The sequence below is a fragment of the Panulirus ornatus genome, chromosome 38, assembly GCF_036320965.1.
Source record: "Panulirus ornatus isolate Po-2019 chromosome 38, ASM3632096v1, whole genome shotgun sequence".
NCBI classification, from domain to species: Eukaryota; Metazoa; Arthropoda; class Malacostraca; order Decapoda; family Palinuridae; genus Panulirus; species Panulirus ornatus.
Window position 1 is genome coordinate 27,691,213 of NC_092261.1, and position 22,198 is coordinate 27,713,410.

The window sequence follows — 22,198 nt, forward strand, 5'->3', positions numbered from 1 at the left end:
AGATCATGAGAGGCAAGTGTTTTGGGAGCAGCTGAATGAGTGTGTTAGTGGTTTTGATGCACGAGACCGGGTTATAGTGATGGGTGATTTGAATGCAAAGGTGAGAAATGTGGCAGTTGAGGGAATAATTGGTATACATGGGGTGTTCAGTGTTGTAAATGGAAATGGTGAAGAGCTTGTAGATTTATGTACTGAAAAAGGACTGCTGATTGGGAATACCTGGTTTAAAAAGCGAGATATACATAAGTATACATATGTAAGTAGGAGAGATGGCCAGAGAGCGTTATTGGATTACGTGTTAATTGACAGGCGCGCGAAAGAGAGACTTTTGGATGTTAATGTGCCGAGAGGTGCAACTGGAGGGATGTCTGATCATTATCTTGTGGAGGCTAAGGTGAAGATTTGTATGGGTTTTCAGAAAAGAAGAGTGAATGTTGGGGTGAAGAGGGTGGTGAGAGTAAGTGAGCTTGGGAAGGAGACTTGTGTGAGGAAGTACCAGGAGAGACTGAGTACAGAATGGAAAAAGGTGAGAACAATGGAAGTAAGGGGAGTGGGGGAGGAATGGGATGTATTTAGGGAATCAGTGATGGATTGCGCAAAAGATGCTTGTGGCATGAGAAGAGTGGGAGGTGGGTTGATTAGAAAGGGTAGTGAGTGGTGGGATGAAGAAGTAAGATTATTAGTGAAAGAGAAGAGAGAGGCATTTGGACAATTTTTGCAGGGAAAAAATGCAATTGAGTGGGAGATGTTTAAAAGAAAGAGACAGGAGGTCAAGAGAATGGTGCAAGAGGTGAAAAAGAGGGCAAATGAGAGTTGGGGTGAGAGAGTATCATTAAATTTTAGGGAGAATAAAAAGATGTTCTGGAAGGAGGTAAATAAAGTGCGTACGACAAGGGAGCAAATGGGAACTTCAGTGAAGGGCGCAAATGGGGAGGTGATAACAAGTAGTGGTGATGTGAGAAGGAGATGGAGTGAGTATTTTGAAGGTTTGTTGAATGTGTTTGATGATAGAGTGGCAGATATAGGGTGTTTTGGTCGAGGTGGTGTGCAAAGTGAGAGGGTTAGGGAAAATGATTTGGTAAACAGAGAAGAGGTAGTAAAAGCTTTGCGGAAGATGAAAGCCGGCAAGGCAGCAGGTTTGGATGGTATTGCAGTGGAATTTATTAAAAAAGGGGGTGACTGTATTATTGACTGGTTGGTAAGGTTATTTAATGTATGTATGACTCATGGTGAGGTGCCTGAGGATTGGCGGAATGTGTGCATAGTGCCATTGTACAAAGGCAAAGGGGATAAGAGTGAGTGCTCAAATTACAGAGGTATAAGTTTGTTGAGTATTCCTGGTAAATTATATGGGAGGGTATTGATTGAGAGGGTGAAGGCATGTACAGAACATCAGATTGGGGAAGAGCAGTGTGGTTTCAGAAGTGGTAGAGGATGTGTGGATCAGGTGTTTGCTTTGAAGAATGCATGTGAGAAATACTTAGAAAAGCAAATGGATTTGTATGTAGCATTTATGGATCTGGAGAAGGCATATGATAGAGTTGATAGAGATGCTCTGTGGAAGGTTTTAATAATATATGGTGTGGGAGGCAAGTTGTTAGAAGCAGTGAAAAGTTTTTATCGAGGATGTAAGGCATGTGTACGTGTAGGAAGAGAGGAAAGTGATTGGTTCTCAGTGAATGTAGGTTTGCGGCAGGGGTGTGTGATGTCTCCATGGTTGTTTAATTTGTTTATGGATGGGGTTGTTAGGGAGGTGAATGCAAGAGTTTTGGAAAGAGGGGCAAGTATGAAGTCTGTTGGGGTTGAGAGAGCTTGGGAAGTGAGTCAGTTGTTGTTCACTGATGATACAGCGCTGGTGGCTGATTCATGTGAGAAACTGCAGAAGCTGGTGACTGAGTTTGGTAAAGTGTGTGAAAGAAGAAAGTTAAGAGTAAATGTGAATAAGAGCAAGGTTATTAGGTACAGTAGGGTTGAGGGTCAAGTCAATTGGGAGGTAAGTTTGAATGGAGAAAAACTGGAGGAAGTAAAGTGTTTTAGATATCTGGGAGTGGATCTGGCAGCGGATGGAACCATGGAAGCGGAAGTGGATCATAGGGTGGGGGAGGGGGCGAAAATCCTGGGAGCCTTGAAGAATGTGTGGAAGTCGAGAACATTATCTCGGAAAGCAAAAATGGGTATGTTTGAAGGAATAGTGGTTCCAACAATGTTGTATAGTTGCGAGGCTTGGGCTATGGATAGAGTTGTGCGCAGGAGGATGGATGTGCTGGAAATGAGATGTTTGAGGACAATGTGTTGTGTGAGGTGGTTTGATCGAGTAAGTAACGTAAGGGTAAGAGAGATGTGTGGAAATAAAAAGAGCGTGGTTGAGAGAGCAGAAGAGGGTGTTTTGAAATGGTTTGGGCACATGGAGAGAATGAGTGAGGAAAGATTGACCAAGAGGATATATGTGTCGGAGGTGGAGGGAACGAGGAGAAGAGGGAGACCAAATTGGAGGTGGAAAGATGGAGTGAAAAAGATTTTGTGTGATCGGGGCCTGAACATGCAGGAGGGTGAAAGGAGGGCAAAGAATAGAGTGAATTGGAGTCATGTGGTATACAGGGGTTGACGTGCTGTCAGTGGATTGAAGCAAGGCATGTGAAGCGTCTGGGGTAAACCATGGAAAGCTGTGTAGGTATGTATATTTGCGTGTGTGGACGTGTGTATGTACATGTGTATGGGGGGGGGGTTGGGCCATTTCTTTCGTCTGTTTCCTTGCGCTACCTCGCAAACGCAGGAGACAGCGACAAAGTAAAAAAAAAAAAAAAAAATTAAATATATATATATATATATATATATACATGGCAGTGGAACAGTATAAGTCAATGTATACATAACACTGATTAACAGCATCTCACACACTTCAGTTCTATATCATTTCTTTATGAGAATTCTGTTCTGTCGATTCTAACTTCTTTAGAATATTTGAGAATATTTCACACACAGAGGATACCTTGGATGTTGGGGATGTCAAAGGAAAAGGGTTAATTACAATTAGTTTATTATACACACTCACGTTTGAAAACCTTTTTCTTCCAAAGGCATCCTACAGAAAGGTGATGGTCAGAACATTTATCTGGCTGGTCAGCGACGCCTAGTCACAACTCTACTTGGCACTGGAGAACAGAGAGAGGTTAACTGTGGTGAGAGGTGTGAGGGAAGAGCAAACCTTTCTCCACTTCTTGCTCCAACTTGCCTTGCTGCTGCCCCTGATGGGTCTTTGTATGTTGGGGATTTCAACCTTATCCGCCGCGTCAAGCCTGATGGCACTGTCATTACTGTTGCCAGACTAAAGTGAGTGATATATTTTTTTTATGTTACTCTGTGTACTAGTATGAGTTTTATGGTATACAGTAACCACATAGATCAATTCTGTATTTTTACTTACAGTAGTTGTGTTGATGTTAAAGTGAGTGTGCTGGCACATGCATATGTTGCTATACAATGGGCATGTGTAGTACAGCATAAGTGTTTTGGTTTGATGTGAACATTTTAATATAAACTGATTGTTTGGCTATGTTGTCAGTATATCACTATTTAGAGCATGGTAAAAGTTGTTGCAGAAAAATGAGTGCATTATTATACAACTGTCTATGCTTCTGGAGTGAGTATGTTAGCATAAGGTAATCATATTAAAGAAAAAGTGGGATGGAATGAGATAAGCATTTTCAAATAAAGAATTTTGAAAGGTGAGTTTGTTGATTTAGATATGAGTGTTATTACCTGTTCATAACTAACCATTTATAGAGTGTAAGGAGGATGTTTAAAAATTGTGGAACCCCATCTCTTGATATTTCTCTGCTATGTACAACTTAGCTTATTCCATTCATCTACTACTCAGATACAAAAAAATACCATTTCGTGACTATGCTATCAAGTTTCTTGCGTAGTTTTTTGATACAACCATCTGCTGTTTTATCTTTGTATCTTACAAAAAAAATGCCTGCTAATGACTTTGTCAGACTGGTTTAGAAATTTGAATATTATGATCAAATTTCCCCTTACTCTTTTTTTTTTTCTATGACGGCCAAGTTTATGGCCTATAACCTCTCCCTATAATTCGACTGTTTCATTTCATTCTTTGTACTTTCTTCTGGTCATGGACATTCTCCTTTAGTTTTTTGCTTTTCTGTAAATTCTAATTTAATTCACATACACATTATAGATACTTTATTCAACATTTCCTTATCTGTGTACTAAGATTCATTTTTAATATAGCAAGCAGTTTGTCTTTTGAGGTGGGGCTTTGGTGACAGGTTACATATATTGTTAAACCTCAAGTCTCTCTGTCACACAGATTCTTACAATTTCTTTTGTGCATGATTATATTCATATAAAAGCTTCATCAACTTTGTCCCATCTTCATTATATTTACTAAGGTTTTGTTGCACCATCCATGTATATGACACCCTTACCACAGACCTACCTTCCTGTTGCTGTTCTTGATCTCTGAAATAATTTCCATTAGTGCTTGGCAATAACATTACTAGCAATAGAATTGGTAAGAAAATTATTACCCTTTAGACCTTAACAACCCAGTCACATTATACCCTTCATCGGATTATGCTACCTGTAATATCATTGAATCCGTCTGTGTTTCTAATATTAATATCTGGTACTGTTGATAAGAATAATGAACAGCTTGTGGAGTTGAGTGCTGAAAAAGGACTAGTGACTGGAAATACGTGGTTTAGAAAGAAGGACATATAAGTATTCATGGGTGAATAAGAAAGATGGTCAGTGGGTACTACTGGATTACACACTTATTGAAAAGCATACAAATGAGAGACTCTTAGATGTGTTGAGAGGGGCAACTGGTGAGATGTCTAAAAGGGGCAAGGGTGAAGATTTCTCGTGGCTTATGGAAGGGGTGAAGATTTGTAGAGGTTTTTGCAAAAAATTAAGTGATGTGAACGAGAAGAGGATGGTGAAAGTTGGTGAGCTTAGAAAAGGAACGTGTGTTAAGAAATACTGAGAGAGATTGAGTGTAGAAAGGCAAAAGGTGAGATTTAACAAAGCTAAGGAAGTGTGTGAGGAATGGGAGATATTTATGGAAGCAGTGCTGGTATGTGCAAGAGAAGTGTGTGGCATGTTGAAGATGATGGGTAGGGTAGTGAGTAGTAGGATGATGAAGTACAGTTGCTGGTGAAAAAGAAGAAAAAAGTGTATGAGTGGTATTTACAGGGAAGGAGAATGAATGATTGGGAATGTACAAGAGAAAGCAGCAGGGTATCAAAAGAATAGCATAGGGGCTGAAAATGAGGGCAAATGCGAATTGAGATGATTGAGTATCAGCAAACTTTAGGAAGAGCTAGATGTTTTGGAAGGAAATTAATAGAGTGTAAAACAAAAGAACAAATGGGAACAGAGGTGAAAGGGATAAGTGGGGATGTAGGAACAGGCAGTGATGAGGTGAAGAGGAGATGGAGTGAGTATTTTGAAGGATCATTTAACGTATTTGATGATAGGGTGGCAGTTATAGGGTGTTTGGTTCAGGGAGATATGTAAGGTTAGAGAGTCTTGGAAAGTGACTTGTTGATCAGAGAGGAGGTGGTGAAAGCCATGCATAAGATGAGAGGCATCAAGGTAACTTGAGTGGTGGTATTGTTTTTGAATTTCTTAAGAAAGGGGTGACTGTGTTGTTGATTGGTTAGGTAAGATTTTCATTATATGTATGGATCATGGCAAGGTGCATGATGATTGGGAAATGCATGTATAGTGCCATTGGATAAAATCAAGGGCAACAAACATGAATTTTTAGTTTTCTGAGGTATAAATTTGTCAAATGTACCTGGTAATTGCATGGAAGCGGGTGGAGGAATGTACAGGACATTAGACTAGGGAGTAACAGTGTGGTTTTTGGATTGATAGGGGATGTGTGAATCTTCTTTGTTATAAAGGATGTGTGTGAGAAATGCTTAGAGGAATAGAAGGATTTGTATGTGGCATCAATGGATGTGGAGAAAGCATATGTTATGGTTGATAGAGATGCTTTGTAGGTGTTATTGATATATGGTAATTAGCTATTTGTAATATACAGGAAGGGAGTTTTACACTTTTGGTCCCAGCTTTTGAACATTTTCTGTTAGAATACAACCTCTTTGATTTATGAATGCTGTCTTCATTAACCATGTTCTAAATCAGTCTGTTCCATACACCACAGTTATACTATAAAAGTATTTCTTTACATCATTATTTACAAGTTTCTTACTTTATTTCCTGTTATGTTCTCTTTTTGCTCTGTCCCAACATCTCTCAAAGAGGTGTTCACTGTCCTCATTGTTGATCTCTTAAAAACATAAAAAGTTGACATCAGGTAAGCCGTCAGCCTTCTTTCTTCCTAGATAGGTAAATTTAAAGCCTCCAGCCTTCACTGCAGCTGAGCTTTCTTAACACTGGTAACATCATTGTTGCCCTCCTCTGGACCTTCTTTATGAACTCTTTGTACTTCTTTAGGTGCAGTGACTAAAGCTGAGAAGCATATTCTAATTTTGGCCTCATGTAGGGTATGAATAGCTTGCTAAATATTTCTTTATCCATATGCTTGAAAGCTATTCTGGTATTTTCCAGCTGACAGTTTGTCTCCTTAACTACTCTCTCAGTATGGGATTCTGGCAAAAGCTTAGAGACAATGTCAAGTCCTTTTCACACTCAGAATCTTGAAGCTTATTACCTGCCAAGTAATCATCATATTGAGGCCATCTTTCACTTTGTCCCATCCTCAATACTTTACTCTTACTTGGATTGAATTCCATCACCCATGTTTCACACCAATATTTAGTCTCTCTAGGTCCTATTGTAAGCTTATGCAACCCTTCACTTTTCACTTCCCTTATGACCTTTGCATCATCCGCATACATATTCAGGTAGGATTCCATACCTTCAGGCAAGTCATTGATACAGATCAAAAAGAGGAATGTTCTTATGACCAAGCACAGTGACACTCTCCTGATTACCTCAACCCATTTAGAAAAGATTCCACTAAGATGCATCCTCTGTTCTCTTCCACTGAGATAATCATATGTCCATAGTAGGAGTTTTCCCCTTATTTCTGCTTGATAATCCAGCTTCTTAATCAGCCTTCAGTGCAGTACAGTTTCAAATGCTTCCTGGCAGTCCAAATACAGATATTCCACCCAGCACTCCTTTTTGTCTAGAGATAAGCTTACTTTCTCATAGAACTTTAAGAAGTTAGTTATATATGACCTCCTTTTCTTAAAGCCTTGCTGTCTTTTACTTATGAAATTTCTTCTCCTTAGAAAATCATCCACTTGCTCTTTAATAATCTTTTTCAGAACCTTACACATTACACTCATTAGTGAGACCAGCCTCCTTTCTTATATAGAGGTTTGCTGTTTCCCCTTTTCCATTACCTTTGCACTTTGCCACTCTCCAGTGACATATTGAACAGTAATTCAGGCAGTTTATCCAGTACATCTTCACACATCTTCAGTGCATATAGTGAGATTTCATCAGGACCATGGGTCTTGTATGGGTCAAGTCCTTCTAGTATTCTGGCAATATCTTTTCTATTCTATTTTACTTTGTCGCTGTCTCCCGCGTTAGCAAGGTAGCGCAAGGAAACAGATGAAAGAATGGCCCAACCCACCCACATACACATGTATATACATGCACATCCACAGATGCACATATACATACCTAAACATCTCAACACATACATATATATACACAAACAGACATATACATATATACATATGTACATAATTCATGCTGTCTGCCCTTATTCATTCCCATCGCCACCCCACCACACATGAAATGACAACCCCCTCCCCCCACATGTGTGCAAGGTAGTGCTAGGAAAAGACAACAAAGGCCACATTCGTTCACACTCAGTCTCTAGCTGTCATGTTTGATGCACCGAAACCAAAGCTCCCTTTCCACATCCAGGCCCCACAAAACTTTCCATGGTTTACCCCAGACGCTTCACATGCCCTGGTTCAATCCATTGACAGCATGTTGACCCCGGTATACCACATCATTCCAATTCACTCTGTTCCTTGCACGCCTTTCACCCTCCTGCATATTCAGGCCCCGATCACTCAGAATCTTTTTCACTCCATCTTTCCACCTCCAATTTGATCTCCCACTTCTCCTCGTTCCCTCCACATCTGACATATTTATCCTCTTTGTCAATCTTTCCTCACTCATTCTCTCCATGTGACCAAACCATTTCAAAACACCCTCTTCTGCTCTCTCAACCACTCTTTTTATTACCACACATCTCTCTTACCCTTTCATTACTTACTCGATCAAATGACCTCACACCACATATTGTCCTCAAGCATCTCATTTCCGGCAAATCCACCCTCCTCCGCAAAACTCTACCTATAGCCCATGCCATGCAACCATATAACATTGTTGGAACCACTATTCCTTCAAACATACCCATTTTTGCTTTCCAAGATAACGTTCTCGGCTTCCATACATTTTTCAACGCTCCCAAAACTTTCGCCCACTCCCCCACCCTATGATTCACTTCCGCTTCCATGGTTCCATCCGCTGCCAAATCCACTCCCAGGTATCTAAAACACTTCACTTCCTCCAGTTTTTCTCCATTCAAACTTACCTCCCAATTAATTGACTTGTCACTCAACCCTACTCTACGTAATAACCTTGCTCTTATTCACATTTACTCTCAGCTTTCTTCTTTCACACACTTTACCAAACTCAGTCACCAGCTTCTGCAGTTTCTCACCCGAATCAGCCACCAGCACTGTATCACCAGCGAACAACAACTGACTCACTTCCCAAGCTCTCTCATCCACAACAGACTGCATACTTGCTCCTCTTTCCAAAAGTCTTGCATTCACCTTCTAACAACCCCATCCATAAACAAATCAAACAACCATAGAGACATCATGCACCCCTGCCGTAAACCAACATTCACTGAGAACCAATCACTTTCCTCTCTTCCTACTCGTACATATGTCTTACATACTCGATAAAAACTTTTCACTTTTCTAGATAGCTCAATTATTTCTAAAATCTCCTCCCCATTCCATGCAATTGGTTTTGAGGTTGTAATGTCTTCCACTGTAAAAACATTTTCAAACTTGTACTCATTTCCTACAATTTTTCCTCTGAATCCTTTTGCCTGATTAGTTTCTCCTTAATTGACAACTGACTCCCTTTCAATTTATAGAAAAGTATTATATTATCACCTGCCTTGTCATCAATATTCTTTTCAAAGTTTCTTTGTCTTTTCTTTCTTATCTTGTTATACTCATTCTGTGTTCTTTTTTTTTTTTTTTTTTGCTTTGTCACTGTCTCCCGCGTTTGCGAGGTAGCGCAAGGAAACAGACGAAAGAAATGGCCCAACCCACCCCCATGCACATGTATATACATACGTCCACACACGCAAATACACATACCTACACAGCTTTCCATGGTTTACCCCAGACGCTTCACATGCCCTGATTCAATCCACTGACAGCACATCAACCCCGGTATATCACATCGACCCAATTCACTCTATTCCTTGCCCTCCTTTCACCCTCCTGCATGTTCAGGCCCCGATCACGCAAAATCTTTTTCACTCCATCTTTCCACCTCCAATTTGGTCTCCCACTTCTCCTCGTTCCCTCCACCTCCGACACATATATCCTCTTGGTCAATCTTTCCTCACTCATTCTCTCCATGTGCCCAAACCATTTCAAAACACCCTCTTCTGCTCTCTCAACCACGCTCTTTTTATTTCCACACATCTCTCTTACCCTTACGTTACTTACTCGATCAAACCACCTCACACCACACATTGTCCTCAAACATCTCATTTCCAGCACATCCATCCTCCTCCGCACAACTCTATCCATAGCCCACGCCTCGCAACCATACAACATTGTTGGAACCACTATTCCTTCAAACATACCCATTTTTGCTTTCCGAGATAATGTTCTCGACTTCCACACATTCTTCAAGGCTCCCAGGATTTTTGCCCCCTCCCCCACCCTATGATCCACTTCCGCTTCCATGGTTCCATCCGCTGCCAGATCCACTCCCAGATATCTAAAACACTTTACTTCCTCCAGTTTTTCTCCATTCAAACTTACCTCCCAATTGACTTGACCCTCAACCCTACTGTACCTAATAACCTTGCTCTTATTCACATTTACTCTTAACTTTCTTCTTTCACACACTTTACCAAACTCAGTCACCAGCTTCTGCAGTTTCTCACATGAATCAGCCACCAGTGCTGTATCATCAGCGAACAACAACTGACTCACTTCCCAAGCTCTCTCATCCCCAACAGACTTCATACTTGCCCCTCTTTCCAAAACTCTTGCATTTACCTCCCTAACAACCCCATCCATAAACAAATTAAACAACCATGGAGACATCACACACCCCTGCCGCAAACCTACATTCACTGAGAACCAATCACTTTCCTCTCTTCCTACACGTACATATGCCTTACATCCTCGATAAAAACTTTTCACTGCTTCTAACAACTTGCCTCCCACACCATATATTCTTAATACCTTCTTAATACCTTGCAAATGCTGGTTGGCTACAGTGCCATCTATATTATCCCCATTGCACATCTTGAAGCCCTTTGCTTTATGATATCTTTTATGCAACCATTCCTTTCTCTTTCATACCAGTCCCTCTGTATTTGAAGCCTAAGGTGCCCATGCCTCTACTCCTTTGTACATTTCACAGAACCTCTCCCCACAAAGTCCTGGCTCCTCGATACTGAATTCTAGTCCCTAATTTAAGTTACCATAGAAATTATTGAGGCTTGTGTAGTTTCCACGATTATATCTCCTCTTTATTTCTTGTCTCATCTCTGCTCTTTTAATGTCCTTTTTTTATCACATATTTTTAGACTTGGGCATTACGTGATCATTTCATCCAACTAGTGTATCATATATAATGTTCTCAAAATCCATACCAGTATGAATGAAGATAATATCTAGCAATGATGGTGTAGTGATCACTCTCATTTTATTGTGCTATGTGACATGCTGGTACAGAAAATTTTCCTGTGCACACTCAAAAACCTTGTGTCGCCATGACTCCCTATCACCATGAGAATCCAAGTTCCTCCAATCCATCTCTTTTTAAATGAAATCCCCATTATTAGTATTTCACATCTTCATGTACTATCTTGATTGTTCCTTTATCATTATCATTATTTATTTGTTCTGGTTCGTTACAGGTCTTTGGAGGATTATTTAGTAATAACACCACTAAGCTCTTCTTCCCTACATTAATTATTCCCATTTGTATGTTGTCTGAATGGCCCACCTTCCACTGTTCCTTGAAACCTCAGGTTCTCTATATTAAGAGGACTAATCGCCTAATCCTTCCCCTCCTTTGCCTTTTCTTCCCTTTCTCGTTATCATGTGCCCCTCTAGGCAGAACAGATGAGAGCTTATCTCTTTGGTAAGCTTAGTAAACACAATTCCTATAATATCATGTTCACTTTCCCTTATAAGGCATATGAATTCCAGCCTTTGCCACTAACTATGAATTCATCAATATCTGAATCCAATACTTTCAGTATGATGTTACCATCTCCAAACATTCTTGTTCTCTCTGCTGTTCCAGTGGGACTGCTCCATCCTCTTCCCATGTGTAGCATCTCCAGTTTTTGTCTTCTGACCATGCTCTCTGCTTTTATCTCTCTCTTTCTCGGCTTTTTACATTTGATGAACATCCCACTGAATTCTACTATGCCTTCAAGATTCATAGCTTAGCTGAAAGTGCTCCTGGCTTGATGACTCGGTCAGACATAACCACAACTGGTCGCCCCCCTTACATTTAAGTTATAACCACCAATCTTCTCCCTTCCTTTATCAGAAATTGCTTCTGGCATTTCCATACCCTCCAGCAATCTTTTAACAAGCAGTTCCTATTTTTTTCCCTTTCTTCTTTATCTGGAGTATGGTCTTTCACATAAAAAATAATCAGTGATTTACATTATCAACCTCCTGCTATATTAATCTCTTTAATATTGGTGCCACACTCTTTGAATTAAGCAAGATCTCTCAGTGTGGAAATGCCAGTTTTTGTGTCTCTAACTTTATAATTTCTTTTCTAGCTAGCAAGCCTTAGCCCTGTATGCTCAGCACTTTTCTAAACCTTCCATCAGCTACCCCATATACTTCCTTGATTGACTCATCTCTTACAGTGCATATTATTCTTTCAACCATTTTATGAAGTTTTCTGTGTACCTCTGTGTAACCCTGGGCCTATGTTCCTCTCCTTAACTCTTCACTATATATTGATCTGCTACTGAAATTGCTCCTTCTAATCTTCTTTTCCCTCTACTATCATCAGTCTGTGTGTGTGTGTGTGTGTGTGTGTGTGTGTATTAATCCTTTACCTGAAGAGCTTTCAAAATTGATTCAGTAGATTTTTTGTATGCTTATGTCCTTTCCTCTGTCTGAAATGCTCCCAGTAATGCTCCTGCAATCCCTTGACCAATTTTGTCAGTAGATTATGTGTATGAATTTTATTCCTTTCCTCTGATTTCACAGCCTCTAGTACAACCAGGGAAGACACATCAGACTTTAGTTGCTTTTTAATGGCTTCAGCATCTTTCCTTAGATTTCCTATATCTTGAATCCCCTCCACTTAATAGTGTTTCTGTTCCTCTCTAGTCTCAGGATTTCCTTTATGATCCATGAAACATCCTTAATTTTCAAAACTACCTCTATTTGTGTTATTTTCTGATTTCATGCCTTAAAATGTTCCCGTGTCATTCGCAAACATTTGCATTCTGTTGTTTTCATCTTTAGTCTCTTTTTTGCTTTCATCTCTAGTGTTCTCTTTGCTGATCTAGTTTTGACTAAATGGTTTTGGCATAGTCCTATAACTGAGTTCATACTAGCCATTCCTGGCTTAGGCAGTACTAGAAGTCTTAGATTATCCTGAAAAGTAAAACTGATGACAGTAAGGAATCTTACTAGAGTAAATCATTCTAGAAACATGAGGAGAATGTAGATGTTTAATTGGCAAAGTGTTGCATTTCATTCACATTAGAAATTCAAATTTCACTGCCTTTTAGCAAGCTGCACATTTACTCACTAACTTACTGCACCTGTTGACTTTACAGTGATATTCAGTCACTCTCTTTCATATTGGTTCTTCTGAAAGGGAGAGAAATAGAAGAAAGAAAAGATATTGATTCTCTGAAGTTGGCAGTACTCCATTTAATCAGAACGTGGGAAACTTCCACTACCAAACCCCATATGAATTCACAAATTTGGTATTCTCAAACTGAATATTAGTGCAAATACCTACAGGGGCTTCTTCATATTCTACTCCCCTCCCCTTACTATACATAATAGGCTTCATGAGCTGTAGATCCTCCAAAAGAATGTCATGTGTGTGTCAATAAGTAAAAAGGAGGATAAGTGGTTCCAGGGAGTCATGTGTGTAAGTAAAAAGGAGGATAAGTGGTTCCAGGTGAAGGTGGGTCCTTGGTAGGGGTGTGAGATGTCACCATGACTGTGTAGTTTGTTATAGATGAGATGGTGAGGGATGGAAATGCAAAGCTCTTAGAAAGAGGGGGCAGGTATGTAGTCTATAGGGGGTGAGGGGACCTGGGAAATGAGTCAGTTGTTTACTTATGACATGTCACTGATGACAGATTCGAGTATGAAACTGCTAAAGTTGATGATTGGGTTTAGGAGTGTTTGAAAAGAGGAAAATAAATGTTGATAAAATCAGAGTTATTAGATTTTGCAGTGCAGAGAGACAGGTTAGTTTCACTGTGAGCTTGGATGGAGAAAACTTAAGAGAAAGTTGGGTGTATTAGATATCTGGAAGTGGACATGACAATGAATGGTATCATGGAAGTAGAGGTGCACCATGGGTTGGGTGATGGGGTGAAGGTTCTGGAAGCTCTGAGGAATGTCTGGAAAGAGAAGTTGCTGTCTGGTAGGGCAAAAATGGGTATGTTTAAAAGTATAGTAGTTCCAGCAGTATTGTTTGGATGTGAATCACGGTTTTTAGATAAGAGTGTACAGAGGAGGGTGGATGTGTTGGAAATGAAATGCTTTGAGAACAACATGGTGTGAGAAGGGTTGATCAAGTAAGAAATAATAAGGAAAGAGAAAGGTGTAGTAATAAGGAATATATGATTGACAGAGCTGAAGAGGGTGTGTTGAAATGGTTTGGACATACATAGAGGTTGGCAAAGATGTTGTACATGTCAGAAGTGGAAGGGACTAGGAGAAGAGGGAGACCAAACTAGAGATGGAAGGATGGAATGGAAAAAAATTTGAGTGCTCAGGGCCTGAACATGCAGGGGGATGAAAGGCATCAATAGAATATGATTGATTGGAGTGATTTGATGTATATGGAAAACATGCTGTCTATAGTCTGAAAAAGGGCATATGAAGCAACTAGGGGAAACAGGGAAAGGTTTGTGGGGCCTGGTTGTGGTTATGGGGCTGTAGTTTCAGTGTATTACACATGATAGTTAGCGAATGGATGTAAACAAATGGGTGCCTTTTCTTTGTCTACTCTTGGCTCTGCCCCACTAACATGGAAAACAGGGAACAAGTATGAAAAAAATATGCATATCTGTAGGTGCAGCACTCCATGCAACAGCACAAGACCCATCCCTTCCAAACCTCTCTATAACTAACCACCAACCCCTGCCTCACATTTCAGTTACTTCTGCTCACAGATCCTCTCACCCCCAATAGATATAACACTGACAAAACATGTACACACTGAACTAACCCAACAAGCATGAAACAAATGGCCTCCCAACTCAATCTCAAACTCCAAACAACCAGAATTACCTCCATCAGAAATCATACTCTGCAGACAAACACAAATCACACTTTCCTGTTTATGTTTTACACATCACCCATCACTAACACTACAAACACCATTTAAGCATATCCCAAGACCCCTCATTCCCACAGGGCAACCATCCTAAAGGCAGTGCTTACTACCTACTTGCCATAAACCCTTTGTAGATAGGCACACACACATCACAATCTGATAACCTGTTATACTGATCAATGAACATAGCCAGTTTCTCAAGTACTGCAGGAGCCTCATAAAGATTAGAAGATGCTTCTGAAAGAGGAATTAAGTTATTGAGTATATAGGTGCTATTATACTCTGTCTACAAATGGTTATACCATGAGTGAATTCACCCTCAGCATGCTGTATCATTGCCAATAGATGGAACAGAGTATAGTCTCATTGGGGACCTCCCTCCAAAGGAGTCCAAAATTTCCCTGCTCCTGCATGGAGTGCAGTTTTGAAGTGAAAAAATCTTTGTAAAAGTAGTATCAGAGTTAACTACTAAGTAATAGTAGTGATAGATAGTTGTCATTGTGAAATGGGTATCATTTTATCAGGTTGATGCTATATTAGAAAAAAGAAAAAGCTCTGCAGTTTAATTGAACACTCCCAGATCTTACAGATAAACTATTTTGACTCACGTCAGTAAAGATTTTATATCTTTGTGTAAACAGTGAACAAACTCCTTCCTTTTAACAAATGTGTCAATAGTTACACTTACACATGTATGCCCAATCACAGAAACACTTATCAAGATATAAGCAAACATACCTGCGAGTATTTTCTGTAGGATTTTTATGTTCTACTGATGAAGACCCCATAAAACTATCAAAGTATTAGAATTTTAAAATCAATAGAGACTTACAAAGTCTCATGAAAATGTCATTGCCATATGAGAATTCTGAATTGGGTTTTAAATGAAGTAGAATATTTCATTATTACACACTGCCCCACAGCCTTTGCTTGTACCTTTCTGTGTTTGCAATTTCTGTTTTGTTAGGATCTGTAGTGTGCTGAAAGTAATCTGTTTATCTAATAGATAAAAGCCATGTAAGTTGACAGGACCAATAAAATGTGACAACTTACATCAGGAAATGGTAGGCTTATTAATGATGGGTGATTTGAATGCAAAGGTGAGTAATGTGGCAGTTGAGGGAATAATTGGTATGCATGGGGTGTTCAGTGTTGTAAATGGAAATGGTGAAGAGCTTGTAGATTTATGTGCTGAAAAAGGACTGATGATTGGGAATACCTGGTTTAAAAAGCGAGATATACATAAGTATACTTATGTAAGTAGGAGAGATGGCCAGAGAGCGTTATTGGATTACGTGTTAATTGACAGGCGTGCGAAAGAGAGACTTTTGGATGTTAATGTGCTGAGAGGTGCAACTGGAGGGATGTCTGATCATTATCTTGTGGAGGCTAAGGTGAAGATTAGTATGGGTTTTCAGAAAAGAGGAGTGAATGTTGGGGTGAAGAAGGTGGTGAGAGTAAGTGAGCTTGGGAAGGAGACCTGTGTGGGGAAGTACCAGGAGAGACTGTGTACAGAATGGAAAAAGGTGAGAACAATGGAAGTAAGGGGAGTGGGGGAGGAATGGGATGTATTTAGGGAATCAGTGATGGATTGCGCAAAAGATGCTTGTGGCATGAGAAGAGTGGGAGGTGGGCTGTTTAGAAAGGGTAGTGAGTGGTGGGATGAAGAAGTAAGAGTATTAGTGAAAGAGAAGAGAGAGGCATTTGGACGATTTTTGCAGGGAAAAAATGCAATTGAGTGGGAGAAGTATAAAAGAAAGAGACAGGAGGTCAAGAGAAAGGTGCAAGAGGTGAAAAAAAGGGCAAATGAGAGTTGGGGTGAGAGACTATCAGTAAATTTTAGGGAGAATAAAAAGATGTTCTGGAAGGAGGTAAATAGGGTGCGTAAGATAAGGGAGCAAATGGGAACTTCAGTGAAGGGCGTAAATGGGGAGGTGATAACAAGTAGTGGTGATGTGAGAAGGAGATGGAATGAGTATTTTGAAGGTTTGTTGAATGTGTCTGATGACAGAGTGGCAGATATAGGGTGTTTTGGTCGAGGTGGTGTGCAAAGTGAGAAGGTTAGGGAAAATGATTTGGTAAACAGAGAAGAGGTAGTAAAAGCAGCAGGTTTGGATGGTATTGCAGTGGAATTTATTAAAAAAGGGGGTGACTGTATTGTTGACTGGTTGGTAAGGTTATTTAATGTATGTATGACTCATGGTGAGGTGCCTGAGGATAGGCGGAATGCGTGCATAGTGCCATTGTACAAAGGCAAAGGGGATAAGAGTGAGTGCTCAAATTACAGAGGTATAAGTTTGTTGAGTATTCCTGGTAAATTATATGGGAGGGTATTGATTGAGAGGGTGAAGGCATGTACAGAGCATCAGATTGGGGAAGAGCAGTGTGGTTTCAGAAGTGGTAGAGGATGTGTGGATCAGGTGTTTGCTTTGAAGAATGTATGTGAGAAATACTTTGAAAAGCAAATGGATTTGTATGTAGCATTTATGGATCTGGAGAAGGCATATGATAGAGTTGATAGAGATGCTCTGTGGAAGGTATTAAGAATATATGGTGTGGGAGGCAAGTTGTTAGAAGCAGTGAAAAGTTTTTATCGAGGATGTAAGGCATGTGTACGTGTAGGAAGAGAGGAAAGTGATTGGTTCTCAGTGAATGTAGGTTTGCGGCAGGGGTGTGTGATGTCTCCATGGTTGTTTAATTTGTTTATGGATGGGGTTGTTAGGGAGGTAAATGCAAGAGTCCTGGAAAGAGGGGCAAGTATGAAGTCTGTTGGGGATGAGAGAGCTTGGGAAGTGAGTCAGTTGTTGTTCGCTGATGATACAGCGCTGGTGGCTGATTCATGTGAGAAACTGCAGAAGCTGGTGACTGAGTTTGGTAAAGTGTGTGGAAGAAGAAAGTTAAGAGTAAATGTGAATAAGAGCAAGGTTATTAGGTACAGTAGGGTTGAGGGTCAAGTCAATTGGGAGGTGAGTTTGAATGGAGAAAAACTGGAGGAAGTGAAGTGTTTTAGATATCTGGGAGTGGATCTGTCAGCGGATGGAACCATGGAAGCGGAAGTGGATCATAGGGTGGGGGAGGGGGCGAAAATTTTGGGAGCCTTGAAAAATGTGTGGAAGTCGAGAACATTATCTCGGAAAGCAAAAATGGGTATGTTTGAAGGAATAGTGGTTCCAACAATGTTGTATGGTTGCGAGGCGTGGGCTATGGATAGAGTTGTGCGCAGGAGGATGGATGTGCTGGAAATGAGATGTTTGAGGACAATGTGTGGTGTGAGGTGGTTTGATCGAGTAAGTAACGTAAGGGTAAGAGAGATGTGTGGAAATAAAAAGAGCGTGGTTGAGAGAGCAGAAGAGGGTGTTTTGAAATGGTTTGGGCACATGGAGAGAATGAGTGAGGAAAGATTGACCAAGAGGATATATGTGTCGGAGGTGGAGGGAGACCAAATTGGAGGTGGAAAGATGGAGTGAAAAAGATTTTGTGTGATCGGGGCCTGAACATGCAGGAGGGTGAAAGGAGGGCAAGGAATAGAGTGAATTGGAGCGATGTGGTATACAGGGGTTGACGTGCTGTCAGTGGAGTGAATCAAGGCATGTGAAGCATCTGGGGTAAACCATGGAAAGCTGTGTAGGTATGTATATTTGCGTGTGTGGACGTGTGTATGTACATGTGTATGGGGGGGGGGGGTTGGGCCATTTCTTTCGTCTGTTTCCTTGCGCTACCTCGCAAACGCGGGAGACAGCGACAAAGTATAAAAAAAAAAAAAAAAAAAAATTAATGATGGTTCTTAGTATCTCTTAAAACTTGTGAAATGAAGAATATGTATGCCTTTTATGAGTTATTTGCCTTGTTGTTATGGTGGCTATTATCTTTGTGTATTTTTCTAAAGTATGCCATGAAAGAAGAAAGCATGCTAGGGCTGCTTTTCCAAAAGCTCGTTACACAAATTGGACTTCAGGAGCAATATTATAACATGAAAGTGAGGAGAACAGGCACCAATTCATGAGTGGTACATCTTTATCGTAAAAAATAGATGAATATGTTTATAACATATGTACATGAATGAAGTTATTTATAGAGATGTTTTCCAGTGTTTTTCAACATCAAATGAGTAGAATTCTGTTGATTATAATCCAATTCTGAATATCTATTCTCATTCTAATCCCCGTTCATTTATGTTTTGTTCTTTAAAGTGAAAAATGTGGAAGTCGAGAACGTTATCTTGGAAAGCAAAAATGGGTATGTTTGAAGGATAGTGGTTCCAACAATGTTATATGGTTGCGAGGTGTGGGCTATAGATAGAGTTGTGCGGAGGAGGGTGAATGTGCTAGAAATGAGATGTTTGAGGACAAAATGTGGTGTGAGGTGGTGGTTTGATCGAGTAAGTAATGAAAGGGTAAGAGAGATGTGTGGTAATAAAAAGAGTGTGGTTGAGAGAGCAGAAGAGGGTGTTTTGAAATGGATTGGTCACATGGAGAGAATGAGTGAGGAAAGATTGACCAAGAGGATATATGTGTCAGAGGTGGAGGGAACGAGGAGAAGTGGGAGACCAAATTGGAGGTGGAAAGATGGAGTGAAAAAGATTATGAGTGATCCTGGCCTGAACATGCAGGAGGGTGAAAGGCGTGCAGGGAATAGAGTGAATTGGAATGATGTGGTATACCGGGGTCGATGTGCTGTCAATGGATTGAACCTGGGCATGTGAAGCATCTGGGGTAAACCATGGAAAGTTTTGTGGGGCCTGGATGTGGAGAGGGAGCTGTGGTTTTGGTGCATTACACATGACAGCTAGAGACTGAGTGTGAACGAAAGTGGCCTTTGTTAACTTTTCCTAGCGCTACCTCGCACACATGCAGGGGGAGGGGGTTGTCATTTCATGTCTGGTGGGGTGGCGACGGGAATGAATAAGGGCAGACAGTATGAATAATGTACATGTGTATACATGTATATGTCTGTGTGTGTATATATATGTATACGTTGAGATGTATAGGTATGTATATGGACGTGTGTAGATGTATATGTATATACATGTGTATGTGGGTGGGTTGGGCCGTTCTTTCATCTGTTTCCTTGCACTACCTTGCTAATGCGGGAGACAGCTACAAAGTATAATAAATAAATGAAATAATTTTCTTTATAAATTTTTATCCATCTGGAACTGCAGCATATATCAAATAATATATCACAGACAACTTGTTGATATTCTTTTAGGGTGTATGCTGTATATCTGCGTGCCAGTAGGAAATCATATATGCACAAAGAAAAATCACCATGTCAGGAAATAGAGTGTTACTCTTCTTTTCCAATCACATATGGATAGAACTCCATTGTTTATTAAAGAAAAAGACTATTAATGAATATGATTATCAGCTTCATTTATTTATGGATTTTTGTTGTTCATACCTTGATTATACTTAACTGCCGTCTCTTGCATTAGCGAGGTAGTGCAAGGAAACAGACGAGGAATGGCCCAACCCACCCACATACACATGTATATACATAAATGCCTACATATACACATATACATACATTCCTATGAGTCCACAGGGAAAATAAACTCATCATGTTTCATTTTTCCCATGGACTCATGGGAGTATACTTGATCATGGGCAAAATTGTGATCCTTTCCAATATATATACATATACATTTCAACGTATGCATACATATACATACACAGACTTATACATGCATACACACGTACTTATCCATACTTGCTGCCTCTATTTCCGTCGCCACCCCACCACACACAAAATAGCATCACCCCCCCCCCCCCCTCTCCAGCTGGGAAGCACCAGGAACAGACAAAAAAAGGCCACATTCATTCATGCTAAGTCTCTAGCTGTCATGTGTAATGCACCAAAACCACAGCTCCCTTTCCACATCCAGGCCCCACAGACCTTTCCATGGTTTACCCCAGACACTTCACATGCCCTGGTTCAATCCATTGACAGCACGTCGACCCTGGTATACCACATCATTCCAATTCACTCTATTTCTTGCACACCTTTCACCCTCTTGTATGTTCAGGCCCCGATCGTTCAAAATCTTTTTCACTCTATCCTTCCACCTCCAGTTTGGTCTTCCACTTCTCCTCATTCCCTCCACCTCTGACCCATATATCCTCTTTGTCAATCTTTCCTCACTCATTCTCTCCATGTTTCCAAAACCATTTCAACACACTCTCTTCTGCTCTCTCAACTATTTATTTCCACACATCTCGTTTACCCTTTCATTACTTAATCAAACCACCTCATACCACATATTATCCTGAAACATCTCATTTCAAACACATCCACCTTCCCCTGCACAACCCTATCTATAGCCCATGCCTCGCAACCATATAACATTGATGGAACCAGTATTCCTTCAAACATACCCATTTTTGTTTTCCGAGACAACGTTCTTGCCTTCCACACACTCTTCAATGCTCCCAGGACCTTTGCTCCCTCCCCCACCCAGTGACTCACTTCTGCTTCCATGGTTCCATCTGCTGCTAAGTCTACTCCCAGATATCTAGAACACTTCACTTCCTCTAGTTTTTCTCCATTCAAATGCACCTCCCAATTAACTTGTCCCTCAACCCTACTGAACCTAATAACCTTGCTGTTATTCAACTTTCTTCTTTCACACACTTTACCAAACTCAGTCACTAACTTCTGCAGAAGCATCTCTTGCATTTTTACTTGATACTTTTTCCTAAATTTTAGCTATATGTTGGTCAGTATAAGTGTATCTGTTAAGGACACCTGGATAAGATCTGCACCTTCATGTTATGTAATAATTGTTAAAGCTATGACATTCTTAGAAGATAATAGATATTAGTAATGATGATCCTTAGTAATCATATTTCTTTATGAAAAAACACTTCCAAAAATCCCATATCTCACTGCATATGCCTGAGAGTACTCCTGGAGTACCTCATATGCACAAGGGTAGTAAACATAAGCAAAGTTTAACCCAGTTGTGTTTCATATTATTTGAAAATATTATGGTTAATCTCACTGACGACCGTTATGAGATATTCTTTTTAGAATGCTTGAGAAACTCTTGCTCATTGAGTGCACCTTGGATATCAGAACCTCTGCAGTTAAAGGGTTAAAGCTTGATAATAAGATACCATTAAAGTCTACTCTTAAAAGTAAAACCCATTTATGGTACCATTCTCACTTGGTTTTGACCATTTTAAGCAACATGTAACTTTATTCAGTAAAACATTATGTATGCAGCCTTTGTCTGCTAATTGCACAGCAAGCCAACGCACACTTGGTGTTGTATTATTTTGGTACATAGAGTCAGGGATGATTTGGAGAAGTCAAGAAAAGTTATCCAGAATAACAA

The 22,198-nt window shown here is 40.2% G+C and overlaps 1 protein-coding gene across 1 annotated transcript in view; it reads left to right on the forward strand.

Annotated features, from left to right (window-relative positions):
* Nucleotides 1-22,198, forward strand: part of LOC139760933 (teneurin-m-like) — a 395,107-nt gene that overhangs the window by 184,043 nt on the left and 188,866 nt on the right. The window contains exon 5 of the mRNA XM_071684709.1: nucleotides 3,078-3,330. Coding sequence (XP_071540810.1) covers nucleotides 3,078-3,330 — 253 coding nt within the window. The remainder of the gene's footprint in view (nucleotides 1-3,077; nucleotides 3,331-22,198) is intronic.